General features: G+C 41.4%; 1 protein-coding gene across 2 annotated transcripts in view; it reads right to left on the bottom strand.

Moving 5' to 3' along the window:
• Nucleotides 1-10003, bottom strand: part of RBM25 (RNA binding motif protein 25) — a 29624-nt gene extending 19621 nt beyond the window's left edge. Inside the window, exons 1-5 of one of the 2 annotated variants that reach the window (XM_061462676.1) lie at nucleotides 9801-10003; nucleotides 2706-2826; nucleotides 2538-2587; nucleotides 914-1084; nucleotides 570-627 (exon numbers count right to left, since the gene is read on the bottom strand). In XM_061462676.1, the coding sequence (XP_061318660.1) occupies nucleotides 570-627; nucleotides 914-1084; nucleotides 2538-2587; nucleotides 2706-2811 (385 nt within the window). In that variant the 5' untranslated portion in view covers nucleotides 2812-2826; nucleotides 9801-10003. The remainder of the gene's footprint in view (nucleotides 1-569; nucleotides 628-913; nucleotides 1085-2537; nucleotides 2588-2705; nucleotides 2827-9800) is intronic. The other variant, XM_061462677.1, reaches the window with a different exon arrangement.
• Nucleotides 10004-13811: the final 3808 nt, after the last annotated feature.

Here is a 13811-nt window from a genome sequence, read left to right as displayed (position 1 = left end):
ACATCTTAAAAAAGGAAAACTACTATCCTAGAGAATATATGAAAACACAGCAAAACAGCAAAAATTAGTAACCAAAATTGTTTCCTGTATTGACTGAAGAAAGGTCACATGAAAAAATAAATCCATTAAATTTGACAACAGGAAAGGAAGATGTTTTACATCAGGAAAACCTTCTTAACTGAGCAGTTAATACTCAGTAATGGAATAATACACAGAGTAATAGAAGCTACTGTTAACAGTGTTGTAAATATGCTCCTTTGGATGCTAAGTCCAAAATGGTAAACCTTTCTCAGGGACGGTCTCCTGATTCAGTCTCAGAACAAAAAGGTGAGCAAAATTAGGTTTCCAAGACATTTTCCCATTTAAAACCCTTTCTCAATTCTATTTTTTTAATTGTCTTGATTCCAAGGATAGAAAACACTAGGAAGTATTTAGCAGTTAAATATCATGTACAATACCTTAAAATGTAAAGGTAGTACTAAAAATAGCAATGTGTCACACATTTGAAAAGCTGCCAGGTAACAAAAACAAGAATTTTATCAGAAATTTTGAGAAGTATGAACAATTACCTTGAAGTTTTCCAGATGCCCCTTGCACTCTCTTCCAACTCAAAACCAAGCCACATTTCTGCATTAAAGATAAATATTATTAATTAAAGATTGTTTATGTTCAAAACATTACAAAAACTTTACCACTTTTGCAAAAGACGACACGTAAAAAGGGCAAACACTACTAAAAATGTTTATGTCCACTGCCATACACAGCTTAAAAATGCTGCGCTCTTCTGTCACTGACTTTAAACAAGCATAATGGACTGCTGTTCTGGTGAGTGGGACTAACTGCTTTTAGTTTCAATTCACTGCTTGTGAATCAAGCCAGGGAAGGATGAAATTTAACAGTCCATTGTACTTACTGCTAGAAGCTGCCGTATGAGCATGTCCGAGGCCTTCTCAGAAATGTTGCCTACAAAAACCGTGGTAGTGGGACCGCTATTCTCATCGTTTTCTTTGTTCTTTAAGCCAGGATGATCTTTTCTGGCTCCCAAATGTTTGCCAACCATAGACACCGTGGTAGGAACTAATACCTAGAAAGAGGAGGAGAGGAGTGTAAAAAAGTGTTGGGTTGGGGGTGTTATTTATTTCTATTTAAATCTGTAAGACAAAAGAGCTGGGGACACATGTATTTCAAAATTAAAGTTTCGTATGAACCTTAGCAGGCTTATGAAGCTAGACACCAGTAAGTGGTTCAGGCTTTAACACTTTATACAACACAAAGAAGACCACAGTTTTCTGGCAAAGACAGAAAAACACATGTACCTGAACATGGCTAATGGAAGGTGTCAAGGTGAGCATACAGTAACATCAGATATTGTTTCTTCTACAACTAACTAATTTACAGTATTTGAGTCGCTGGAAGTTGAAGTACCTTACCTAACAATGTAAAAAGCAAACTGCAAATAGTAAAGTAACTGACTCAGAAGGCTTTAAGCGAAACATGACAGCTCTTAAAGCTTTCACAGGTGAACATTACTGTTTTATTTAATCAATACACAACCCAAGCTTCTTTGGGTGAAGGAGCAAACATTTGTAAACTAAACTGTACACAGACAGGCACAATCATCTCTTCCATTTTGCTCCACCTCTCCTTCCACCTAATATTTAATGGTACGCATGCATCGAATGAATCCCTCTTCTCAGAACACCCTTCTAGAAGTGTCACTTATTAAGAATTATTTTAGTCAGAAAACAGAGTAATAAATTTGTCCCAGTATCTTTGTCTTAAATACATCAGTTTCCATGAACATATCCTCCTGTAACAGATAATAAAAGCTATCGAAAAAATTGGTACTTTGAAGAGATTTTAGTTATGCAAAATCACAGAAATGGCAATTCAACTTGAGGCCAACAAGTAACCTTTAAGTTTTAAAAAGTGCGTTTTTTTTTAATGCACCATAAAACATAAACCTTTCCTCCAACTAGAAATTAGTAAAACAAACAAAGAGACCTTCCTCTCATATTCTCTTCCACGTACGCATATTACACGCGACTATTCCTTCCCTGCAACATGGGGAAAGAGCTTGTTTGTAAGCTTGTCAATGCACACTTTTCTGGCCAACTCAGCAGTGCTGAATGATAGCCTTATAAACCTGGATGAAATGATGCCTCCAGAAGACTCTGACAGGCCAAAAAAACTCAAAAGCAAGAGAGCTGGAACCTAACTGATCTAACTGTACTGCACAGGAAGACCATGCACGACCCGAAGGCAAAGCCTAAATCATTGTATTTGAGAAAAGTACGACTTCTCGCAAGAACAGTAACTGCTTTACCGTTGCAGCTACAGCTCCAGACATGATGTCAAACTTTGTCTATGTCAGAAACTAGCATAATATTTGCATAATAACTGCATTTAAAGTGAAGGGTTTCCTCTCATAGCATGAGTTCTGATGGAATAGAGCAAAACAAGAATACTGATGATATTTACTAAGTTTTGCTCTCCATTTTATTTTGCTATAATCTCATCCCCACTGTAATACTTACAGTCGGAGCAGGAGCCATAATGCCCATTGGTACAGGAATCATAGGGGTCCCTGAGAAAGACAAGACATTAATATTAGTCTGCCCTGTTGAGATTACTGGTGAATACAAATGAGCTGATTGCAGACATTTCCATTCTAGGTGACACTTCCATATACTCACATAACTTACCAGGAGGCACAGGTGGAGGAAAGCCAGGAAACTGTGGAGGTGGGATTCCAGGGGGAAGTGTTGGGATTCCCATAGGAGGGCGATTCAAGTGAGGTGGGAAAGACATTCTTCCAGTCACAATCTGTCAAAAAGACAGAAAAGGAAACTTATACTAGTTAGCTCCCAAACATGAATTATAAAAGCAATGCAAATGGTAAGTGTCCATAATAATTTTAAATCTTTAGATGGACATCCAGCTACAAACAAAAACTATTTTTAACTCTTTTCCCCCAGCTATTCATAAAGTTGCAAAACTAATACAAGTCTTCCTTCAAACTGAAGAAACAGCACTTCTAGGAAAGTGTTTCAGAATGAAGTGGAAAACAAAACTGTATTTGACTCCTCATATCAATGGTTTACAAGGAGTGTGAATTACATAGCACTTAATAGCTTGTACAGTTTCTTTTAAACTGTCTTTGCAGTATGTGAAAACAGAAGTAATCTTTTAAGACATTTTCAATAAAGCAAGTAGTTCTCTTGTACAAGAAATGATCACACAAAATACAACTGTGGAACAAGATGAGAGAAAGAACTGGGACATCCCAATGCTCAGCCTTAATAGGAACTGTATTTAAGACAAGACTGGAAGATCTCCAAATTCTAGCACAGAGACAGTTAAAAGCTTGTAAGAGTGTTCTCTGGTCTATTTTTAACTTCCCAGTTCACACATCTTCCAGAGCTCAACGTGGATGACAGTCCATGAGCTGAGTCAATATGCTACCATGGAGAATAAAGATGGCTTTAATATAATTTGCTCTTCAGATGGTGAGTATTCTGTGTGTATCACTAACACTGTAACATACAAACTAAGAATAAAAACATCAAGATCACTCTTAACTAACATGGCACATATTCTTGCTTCCAGTATTATCTCAACAACCTCACATGGTCAAGCCTTCAAAAAAGGCTAGTCCTCGGTTTTAAAAATACCAAAACTGGTCACCAATATTACTGCTGAACACATAGGTATGTTCATACTGCATCAAGGAAGCGCTAGAGGAATATCAAACAGATATGAATCACAAGGACACCATATGACAAGTGACAAGAGCCCTGTTAGCTGTCTCTTAGTAATGCTGTTTCTTAGCATTAGAAACTTGTGTTTCTGAATAGACTGTACAGACTGCTTTCCAATCTACAGTATGGCATCTTCACTGCAATGGCCTTCCACACAGGCAACCACAAGTCAAAAATGAAGCAGGCAGCCTTGAGAAAAAGAGTTATGATAAGCTTATTTCTGATACGCACAAAAGACCTGTAGATTACAAGATGCTTTCTCCAGCTTCCTGCCACTGAACACACAAGAAACAGGAAATAAGCTTTGCTATAGACAGATGTGTCTTCCATAAATGTACAAGAGCAAGCAGCTAATGACAGCCTCAGACACTAGAAGAGCTAATATCAGTACTCTACCATAATAGTAGACACATTTGAATGAGCTAAAAAATTATAAGAGAATCATGCATCAAAACTTTATTCCCACAGAGTCTGGAAACAACTATGAGGGACAGATACATATATACATATAATGGACCAGACAGGATGACAGGGAAACCCAAATGTATTTGTTAATGCCTTTGAACATCGGAACTTACTTATTCTGGTATTAGAATGCATATATGACCCTACAGCAGAATTCATTCAAAGACACATGTACAACTACATCAACCACAAAGATGTTTGTGATGATGGCCTTCATTAATTGGCCCCAAAGGGCATTCATCAACATCTCACCAGGAGAAAAAAATAAACATTCCTATAACACAAGATCTAAGATGGCAGAAGAGAGCAAATGCAAGCATTCCTTCAACAGTTCAATAAAGATTATTGTATACAATAAACACAAAAAGTTTTTTTCCCCCCTTAGAATCCATACACCTAAGAACACAATCCCCTTCTGTCATTCTTGACTTTTTAAAACTGAACAGGAAAAGAAAAGCATTTTGGTGTATGGCCAAAACATTTCATCTGGAAGAACACTGTCTACTCCGACTCCTCTGCACATCAGCCAACACTGCTCTAGAACCTGGATGGTATGGCAGGGAACACAACTCTCTTGCCCACTTTGGTATTACTACTGGAAACGTTTTCATCCTGAAAAACACAGCCAAGGGAAGACAGAAAATTAAGATCCTTAAGGCTCTGGGTTCCTATCTATATTGCTGATAACTGGACAAAAGTCAAAGCTGGTTTAGGACAGTATGGTAGAGCAGTAAGTTATCAGATCCTAGATGGTTCTGAACAGGCTACAATAGTGTAACACCATCTGAGGACATTAAGGAGTAGTCAGTTAAACAAAAAAGAACAATAGGGGAAGTAATTTTCTAGGCTGCCTGTAAGTGCAGTCCTTTCTCTAGATCTGATGAGCACTTTATCTGAGACACCATTTTGGAGAAGCTAATGAAAAAAAAAAAGCCTAAGAGGTGAAACAGTTATTTGAATTAAAAGATGCTAAGACTTACTGCTCTCGATGGATTTTACATATGCGAACGGCAAATTTGTTTGTTTTTTAAATTAAAAATACCAAAATACTTAGCAGTCAATGAAGTAATTGTTACTGCATAAAAAGAACAATGTGGTTAATAAGAATAAAATTCAGTCTTTCAGTCTTCTAGTCAGATGATGTGAAGCAGTTATCTCTAGGGCTTCAAGAGCCCATTTTACTTCAAGCATTCTGTTCTTAATTTTCTTTCCATATTTCTACAGTTACTTTCACAGCAGCTACAAAGCTGCCCTGTTACTAATTCCTGCACAGACCTATCCTTGCACCTCTGCTGCCTGCAAAACTGAAGATCAACACTAGAATTAAAGAAAGCCATGGTCTCTTTCTTGCTTCTACACGTAATTACCAATGTGAAACCGGCAGAGAGAACATTTTAATTCTGATTCCGTTATGAAAACGGTGAGGATCAACAGATACCAAGAGTGAAACTGCTCACAAGGAAGTGAGAGATCTGGACAACAGAGGAAGCTGCAACCAATTCTTTGCAGCAGCAAAGATGTTACAAGGAAGGGAACTGAATAGCACGATTTTTCTCTCAGCAGCTACAGAGCACACAGGAAACTGACTTACTCTTCCAACAGTCAGAGGGGTTGTTAAAAGTAACTACAAGCCAAGTGTTAGGTATAGAAAGTTAAGACATGCTAAGCCAGGTCTAGGTAGAATACACTTGCAGAAAACTCAGGAACAGTATCTTGAACTTCTCTGCAGACTCTCCTACTACTCTGCCAGTACAGTTCAATGATCAGCATCTGCTATATTTATTGTGGTCTCAGTATTGCATAGGGTGATCTTCAGATTTCCCCAATACATTCAAGTAAGCAAATAAGGAACAAAACAGTCCAGAGGTATTTTTAAGACCTAAACTGACTTATGAAAGTATTACCACAAGTGAAATTGGACGCAAACAGCATTCTTGGCAGCTGCCTTTTAACTAGCAGCTCTTTAAAATAAAGATTAATTTGTGTGAATATTACAGTGGTCACAAAGATAACAGGGTAAGAAAAGCAGTGAGCATCTGGCCTGATGCTACCTGAAATACTGACATCTTCAGCCCCAGAATGATGGATTTGTGTCAGGTCTCTGACCCCAGGCTCAGGCAACTTAGGCTATGTCCAAGCCAACAAGCAGGGCAGTAAAACAGGAGTAGATCTGTTAAACAGAACAGATCAAGCCAAGACCCTAATGTCCACAGTACACATTTTGGGGAGGACCACCCCACAGAAACAAATGCCCATTTCCAGGTAAGAGCTCATTTTCATTCTAAAAGGAACCCAGTCCATTCACCAATGTGAAAAAAGGTTTTCCAAGTGAGGATGACTGCAAGACGCCCTTCAAAAGCATACTCCTGATCCAAGTTAACAAAGTGATGTAGGCGCACATTTTATTAGCCTTGGGCAATTTTTGTAAGCTGCAGATTAATTATGTCAAGGATGGCAAACAACCTAAGCTTACTTTAAGTAGAACTAGCTCAAATCCTGAGCTATTAAATAAAGCAAGTGCTACACAAACACAGCTATAACATTCCAGGTTCAACTTTGGCATAAAAGTTCAGCTGCTTTCATACACTGCTCTTCTGAGTTAGTAAGTCCTGATGGAACAAAACACCATGCAGAGCTAGCTGTGCCTATCTTCTGAAACCTGGAGAGAACACAGGGATACCCATGTGGCTCTAAAATCCACTAAGCCTTGTTAATTCTGACATGGTGCTATCCCTGCTGGGACAGAGCTCTGCCCATAAGAGCATGCTGGCTCTGATGCACAACTAAAGAAGTGCTAGACTTGAGGGTCTGAGACATCAAAACTATGAAACAAGAGTCGCCATCATTCAGACATAGATGCCCCATGCTGCTTTGTTATCTCCAATTCCCAAAAGTCCCAATAATAGGAGACTGATTATATGAGAAGATGGTACTAGTCTGGCTGCACTTACTGTAGCTGTGTTTTTTAAATCGTAGTACCCTTTAAACCTCTACTAATTTTTTTTTAATAGAGGGGTGAAAAGATACATCACAAACAGCATGTGAGTTTCAATAAAAAATACAGCTAACTACTGTATTTCAAAGTGACAGTGCTATCACCTCCTCAGGGCAACATCACAGTTCTACCAGTGTCACAGGATTAATCTCATTAGTACCTCTGTGTTTACACAGCATAACTTCATTTCAAAACATTTTAACCACTTTCAAAACATTTAAGTTCCACATGAAACAACTGATGAGCTACTGTTAACGTTCAGCAAAATTAACTGTAAATATCCTTAAGTCTTGATGCACAACCAAACTTACTGTGTTTTAAGAATGACACACGTAGTGTCAAAACAGCTGTGACAATATGGCTGATCTAGCTTGGTTTCATTTTGTCTGATTTTGACTGCTCTTCAACATTTGCCCAGTAAAATTCTTCTGCACCACATAAAAAATCCGTACACTTAAAGTCCAGAATAAACTGCACAAAATACCTGTGCAAGCTAGTCCCTCAAATAAGGGAGAAGTAAGGATGCTATATCAAGACATTTGATTTGCATACTCATGTAATTACATTTAATTCCTATTAAGAATTGTACCACATTTCGGCTTTTGATTCTAATGTCAATACCTAGGCAGCAAAGAGTGAATAATAATTTCCTCTAATTTATGACAAAGTACTTTATACACTTTGTGCCATGGGTGCAGGTGAGCAACAAAAGCCTTTTCAGAAGTCACTGGAGAAAATATATAAGCAATCTATTGAAGTCAGTACTATCACAGAGGCTTTTAAATCAGTTTCTACATGATGTATGGATTTTTAAGCCATTCAATTACAAAAATAACCTCATAGTTTGTCACCCATTGGAGATGCTGTTTATGGTATTGCTTCTCACCAAAAAAAAAAAAAAAAAAAAAAAAAAAAAATCAACACTGCCTCAAAGAAGCCAACTGCTTCTCTCAGTGAAAATACCCACTTTCTTACAGAGTCCCACAGTTTTCTCTAAAATTGCCTGCAAGCTAAGCAAGACATGTGAAATTGATATGAAACACAAGAGACACAGGGAAAGATAAAACAGATGCTAGATTTCCTGAGTATGTTTACTTCTGAGCAAGAAAAACTAGTATTTGCTCAAGCCTCTTTTTCAGAGGTGACCTAGAAAGTGTTCACTAACTACCATAAGTTGCCAGTAAGTTGCATCCCAAGCTGTTAATACATAGCAACATGCTTAGAATCATAGAATCAACTAGGTTGGAAAGGATCTTCAAGATCATCAAGTCCAGCTGTCACCCCAGGGCTGCCAAGTCCACAACTAAACCATGTCACTAAGGGCCTCATGTACATGTTTTTAAACACTTCCAGGGATGGTGATTCCACCACTTTCCTGGGCAGCCTGTTCCAATGCCTGAGCAGCCTCTCCGTGAAGAGATTTTTCCTAATACTCAATCTAAACCAGAGCCTCAGTCCAAAAGCCCCTTAACCCGGGTTCAGTTAGGCTCGTCACAGCAGAACTTCAAGATATTTGGTTTAGTTCCTAATTCTCTGATTCTGCACCCACATAAAGGCCTAGTCAGTCAAATAAGTGACTGTCCACTCTAATATCGCTATTAACTCTTCCCAAAACACAAACATGGCTGTGGCATTACAACATTTATGTGAACAAGTACTTGAGAGACAGAAGCAGGGAAACGTAGAGCACTATGTGCAATGCTGCTCCTTTACAGGGAAAATAATAAACTGTCCTGTTCTCTCTTTGAATTTGTTCTGGACCACCTTCCATAAATGCCGATACAATACCTGAAGAAATGCTTGCCTGCCCCACAAAAACTTACTACACATCCAAGTACATACATTTTAATCTGATCAGCTTGAGAACTAGACAACTTTTAAGATTTCACTTTCTGTAAGCTTCTGTACTAAAAAAAAAAAAAATAATAAAAATATAGAAAATAGAAGTTAATTTTGTTCAGAATGTTCCCTGTATTTGAACAAATTTCTTTTTTCCTTCAGGCAGACAAAGGTCCTTTTTCTAAAATGGAAAAAGATATCATGAGAAAAACATGCCAATACACACACATCACAACCTGTATTACACGGATGAATCACTCCAAGCCTGTTAAGCACAAGCTGCTAAAACGCGTTTTACGATGACTACTCCGGTCCACGCTAAGGACATTCAAGTCCCTGACGTGGAGTAGCAAAAACCCCACCCATAGGCAGAAAGGCCCAGGCCACGCTGCTGAGCGGCTCCGGGCGCCGGCAAAGCTCCACTGCAGGCTCGGCCTCGTCCCGGCCGCGAGCGGGCTCCTCTCGCCCGCCAGAAGGGGCTCTCAAGCGTCCCGGGGAAGAGAGGAAGCAAAAGGCCGCCGCCACTCTCCCGCCAGTACCTGAGACCGCGCTCCCGTTCCCCGCCGCCACCAGCCGGACGCCTCCTCCCCGCGGGCCGCGAAAGGCGAGAGACCGCCTCCGCCTGCCACGACCGAGGGTGCGGAAGCGCGACAGAGGAGTCCGACCCGGCCGGGCCGCGCCTCCTCTCACCGCCGCCGCACTCCTTCCCCTCTCGACCCCCGAAGCCCCTCACTCCTCACCGCTTCTCTGCGGAGCGGGAATCGCGTCCGGAGCGCCGCCGCGGCCCCTCCGCGCGGCGTAGGCCGGGGATGGAGCAGGAGGACGCCGCTCGGCCGCCTGGGAGGCCCCGGGGCGCCACTAGGCCTCGAACACACCGCACCGAGCCGCCTCCACCGCGCTGCGTGAGGTCATGTGACCCGCCCCTTCCGCCAACGCCCCGACATGCACCGCGCAGCACCACCATAGAGATGGCTGTGCTAGAGCGCCCTCCCTCTCAGCAAGGCAGCACTAATACACGCCACCATAGAGTGGCAACGGCTAGAAGGGCAGAGAAAAGGGCTCCTGGGTTGCCATCTTTGCTGTGGGCAGGGGGTGAGGCGCCCTCACCCAGCCCCGGGCGTCGCCATCTTAAGGTCAGGCAGTGCCGCACGGGGCTGCTCTGGGCGCAGGAAGTCTCCCACTGCGAGCCGGTACCAGCCCCTCGCACGGCTGCTGGCGGGTGTTTCTCACTGCCTGCGGTGCCGTTCCCGCTGCCGCGCTCTGGGCCCTGGCTTAGCTGCGGCTGTGGTAGGCGCCTGCGGTACCCGCGGGGAAATTCCTCTGTTGCTTTTATCAGGAGGGAACGCGAGTTGTGACAGACTGGAAAACTAAAACAAAAAGCAGTTTTAGGGGCAGTAGACATAAAGATGTAGAATTATAGAATGGTTTGGGTTGGAAGAGACTTTCAAGGATTATCTCGCTCACCTCCCCCCTGCCATGGGCAGTGACACCTTCCACTAGACCAGGCTCCTCCAAGCCCTGTCCACCCTGGCCTTTGCCAGGGATGGGGAAGCCTCAGCTTCTCTGGGCAACCTGTGCCAGGGCCTCACCACCCTCATCTTTTAAAAAAAAAAAAAAATCCTAGTTTAAATCTACCCTTAGTTTAAAACCTGTACTATTGCTACAGGCCCTGCTAAAAAGTCTGTCACCATCTTTCTTACTAAGCCCCCTTTAGGTACTGGAAGACTGTTAGAAGGCTTATCTTCTCCAGGCTGAGCAAGCCCAGCTCTCTGGGCCCATCTCCAGAACAGAGGTGCTCCAGCCTCCGATCATCATTGTACCCTCCTTTGGACAAGCAGGTCTATCTCCTCCTTGTGTTGGGGGCCCCAGAGCTGAATGCAGTACTGCAGGTGGAGTCTCACAACAGCAGAGTAGAGGGGCTGCTGGTCATGCTTCTTGTGATGCAGCCCAGGATGTGGTTGGCTTTAATGGAAGGCTGTATCTCTGCTAAAAAAAAAAAAAAAAAAACAACAAAACAACACCTCTGTGGATTTAAAGAGCAAAAAGAGCAAACAGCAGTATCTTAGGCAGCCATGTGCTCAACAAAAAGATAAAACTGTGCTGTGAAGCAGTTGGGCATAGCCATGGTCCACCACTGGTAGTTTCCCTGACCTACCAGCATTTAGGTTACGTTAAGACAGTTTAAAATGTACAATTCCCTCCAACATTACACATGAGACAGTGATTTATTACAATGATGGCAAGCAACTGCAAATGGAAAAAGGAAGTAAATGGAAATGGAAGGAAGGTGATCTTATAGGTGATTAAGAGATAGACCACAGCATGAGCATCTGTGCAGAAGGCTGTTGAAAACATTTTGGATCAGACAGGCAAAAAACAAGCAAACTTTAGTACCTTTATATTACGTTTTCCACTGTTTGTAAACACTGTTTAGGGAAAAGTGCTCAAAAGATGAGAGTGCAATGACAAACAATCCCCTCCACCTGTAATGGCAAGGAAAACATTTGGAGCAGACACTATCAGCTTCTTTAGTACAAAGCGGATGTACTCTGTCTGACACCATAAGTTGCTACTTACTGAGCTGGAACTAAGGTCCTGTTCATCACCTTGCTTTACCAGATGATGTGCAAATTTAAGTATTTTAGCAGTAGCAAATTCAGGAAATACCTCAAGATTGATTGCAATTCCTTCCCCCATCAGAAACAGCATTTTTATATTCTATTGATTACAACTTGTGCCATGCAGCCTGCGTTACCTCCCTTCAACTAATGCAAATTTAGTAACTGCAATACTGACTACTGTTAATACTTCAAATAATTCATAAACATGCTGAGGTAGGTAAAAAAACTCATTTTGCAGCTTGCAGGAAAACTAAGGAAAGGGGAAAGCCTATAAAAAGAATCTTTTGAGTTTCCTGTTTCTATGTTGTCTCAGAGTGAAACTCTTACCTGCCTGAAAAAGAGATGAGAAAGCCAAACTCAGTTGTGCTGCTGTAACAAGCTTCTACTTACAGGAAACATTGCAAAGGCTTTTCTAATTTAGATATTCATCTGTTTTGCTTAGCCAAAGAAGTAGACCATTCTGCATTTATTCTCCTTGTACAAATTGTGAACATCAGCCTCCAGTATCCTTTCTAACCATAAAGAACAGCATTAGTATAATCTAGTAAAACCACCTATTTCCACATCTCTACTCTTTCTGCTATTGGCTGTTCGAATTGTGTACCTCTAAACCTATCCATTTTATCTGTTTACCCTTCAGTTGTGAAACTGAGATCCCTCCCCAGATACTGATTATAGTTCACTTTATTCATTTCCTCACTGTGGACTCCAGAGTTTCATGCTCAAAGCCAATCAAAAAGAGTGCAGTAGGTCGTTTTTAATATTAGGGCCAAAATTAAGGAAGGTGCTTTGTATGTCTGCCCACTATTTTGCATTTCTTAAAATTTTTGGTTCATCAAAAGTTTATTCCTGTACATGTCAGTCCATTTAATCTTTTTTATTGATCTTCTCTGCAAAATAACTAAGTGAAAATACATTATCATAATAGTATGAAAGAGAGCAGGGAAGACAGGTACTGTGCCAGTCTTCAATCATTCATCATCACTAAACTGTATAGAGGAGAAATGGATAAGCCATGTACATGCCAAGTAACACAACTACATACAGTAGAATCTAGTAGAACAAAGGTACTTCAGCAGTACGCTTGAATTCTGACAGGACCTCAGTCACTCTTGGTGTTGGGAACTTCACTGATGCCTCATTTTCGTGGTAATTGGACCTGCTGACTCAGTTTTGAGAAATTATGATAGCTCACCTTTCATGATGATCACCTTAAATGATGATAGCTTACAGAAGGTAAACCCACAATCACTGCTGCCTACATGGATACCCAGTTGTGTAATTTGGCTCTCTCTTGAAATTGCATGCAACCAAACCAGGAGACCAAACCACAGGCCTATCTGTGGTTACAGAATCATAGAATGAGATCTTAAAGCTCATCCAGTTTCAACCCTCTGCCATGGGCAGGGACACCTTCCACTAGATCAGGTTGTTCCAAGCCCTGTCCAAACTGGTCTTGAACACTGCCAGGGATGGGGCAGCCACAGCTTCTCTGGGCACACTGTGCCAGTGCCTCCAGTGCCTCACCATCCTCACAGGGAAGAATTTCTTTCTTCCCTGACTCTTCCCTGTCAGCTTAAAGCCATTCCCCCTTGTAAAAAGTCTTTCTCCAGATTTCTTGTAGGTCCCCTTTCTGTGTTTGAACATGATCAACATGTAAAGTCCACAAAGTGAAACAGCGTATATTCTTCTCCCAGAGAGGTAGCTATTAGCATCTGATCCAAGCATCCAGCCAAAAAAATCTGGTTACTTTAGAAAAGAAATTGTTTGCGGACTGGCTGTGCTACAACAAAAATATTTTGAACGTTACTTAAGTCACACGTATACATTTGTATACACACACAGCCAATGAAAAATAACTTGTCCTTTTCTTGTAGCCCCCTGCCCTTTCCAGCCAGTACCATGACCCAGGATCTCACTGGAGAATTGCTGGCTGAGGTTACTCCCTCACCATGGGGCTTCTTTGACCATCCCTGTCCACATCCTCCACCTGTCCCCACAGTTACAGGCTATGACCATGAAGACTGTAATTTTTTTGGCAGGTGCATCTCTCCATTTCAGATCTGCAGTCTCCTTCAGCTAAATAAACAGTGTCAGTTCACCCACCGGTTGCAGCTACTGTCACGAAAA

The sequence above is a fragment of the Pezoporus flaviventris genome, unplaced genomic scaffold, assembly GCF_033815535.1.
Source record: "Pezoporus flaviventris isolate CSIRO_AGI_PZ_B2104156 unplaced genomic scaffold, CSIRO_AGI_Pfla_v1 ptg000035l, whole genome shotgun sequence".
Taxonomy (NCBI): domain Eukaryota; kingdom Metazoa; phylum Chordata; class Aves; order Psittaciformes; family Psittacidae; genus Pezoporus; species Pezoporus flaviventris.
The sequence above is the reverse complement of the archived record's forward strand: the minus strand, read 5'-3'. Positions and strand labels throughout refer to the sequence as shown.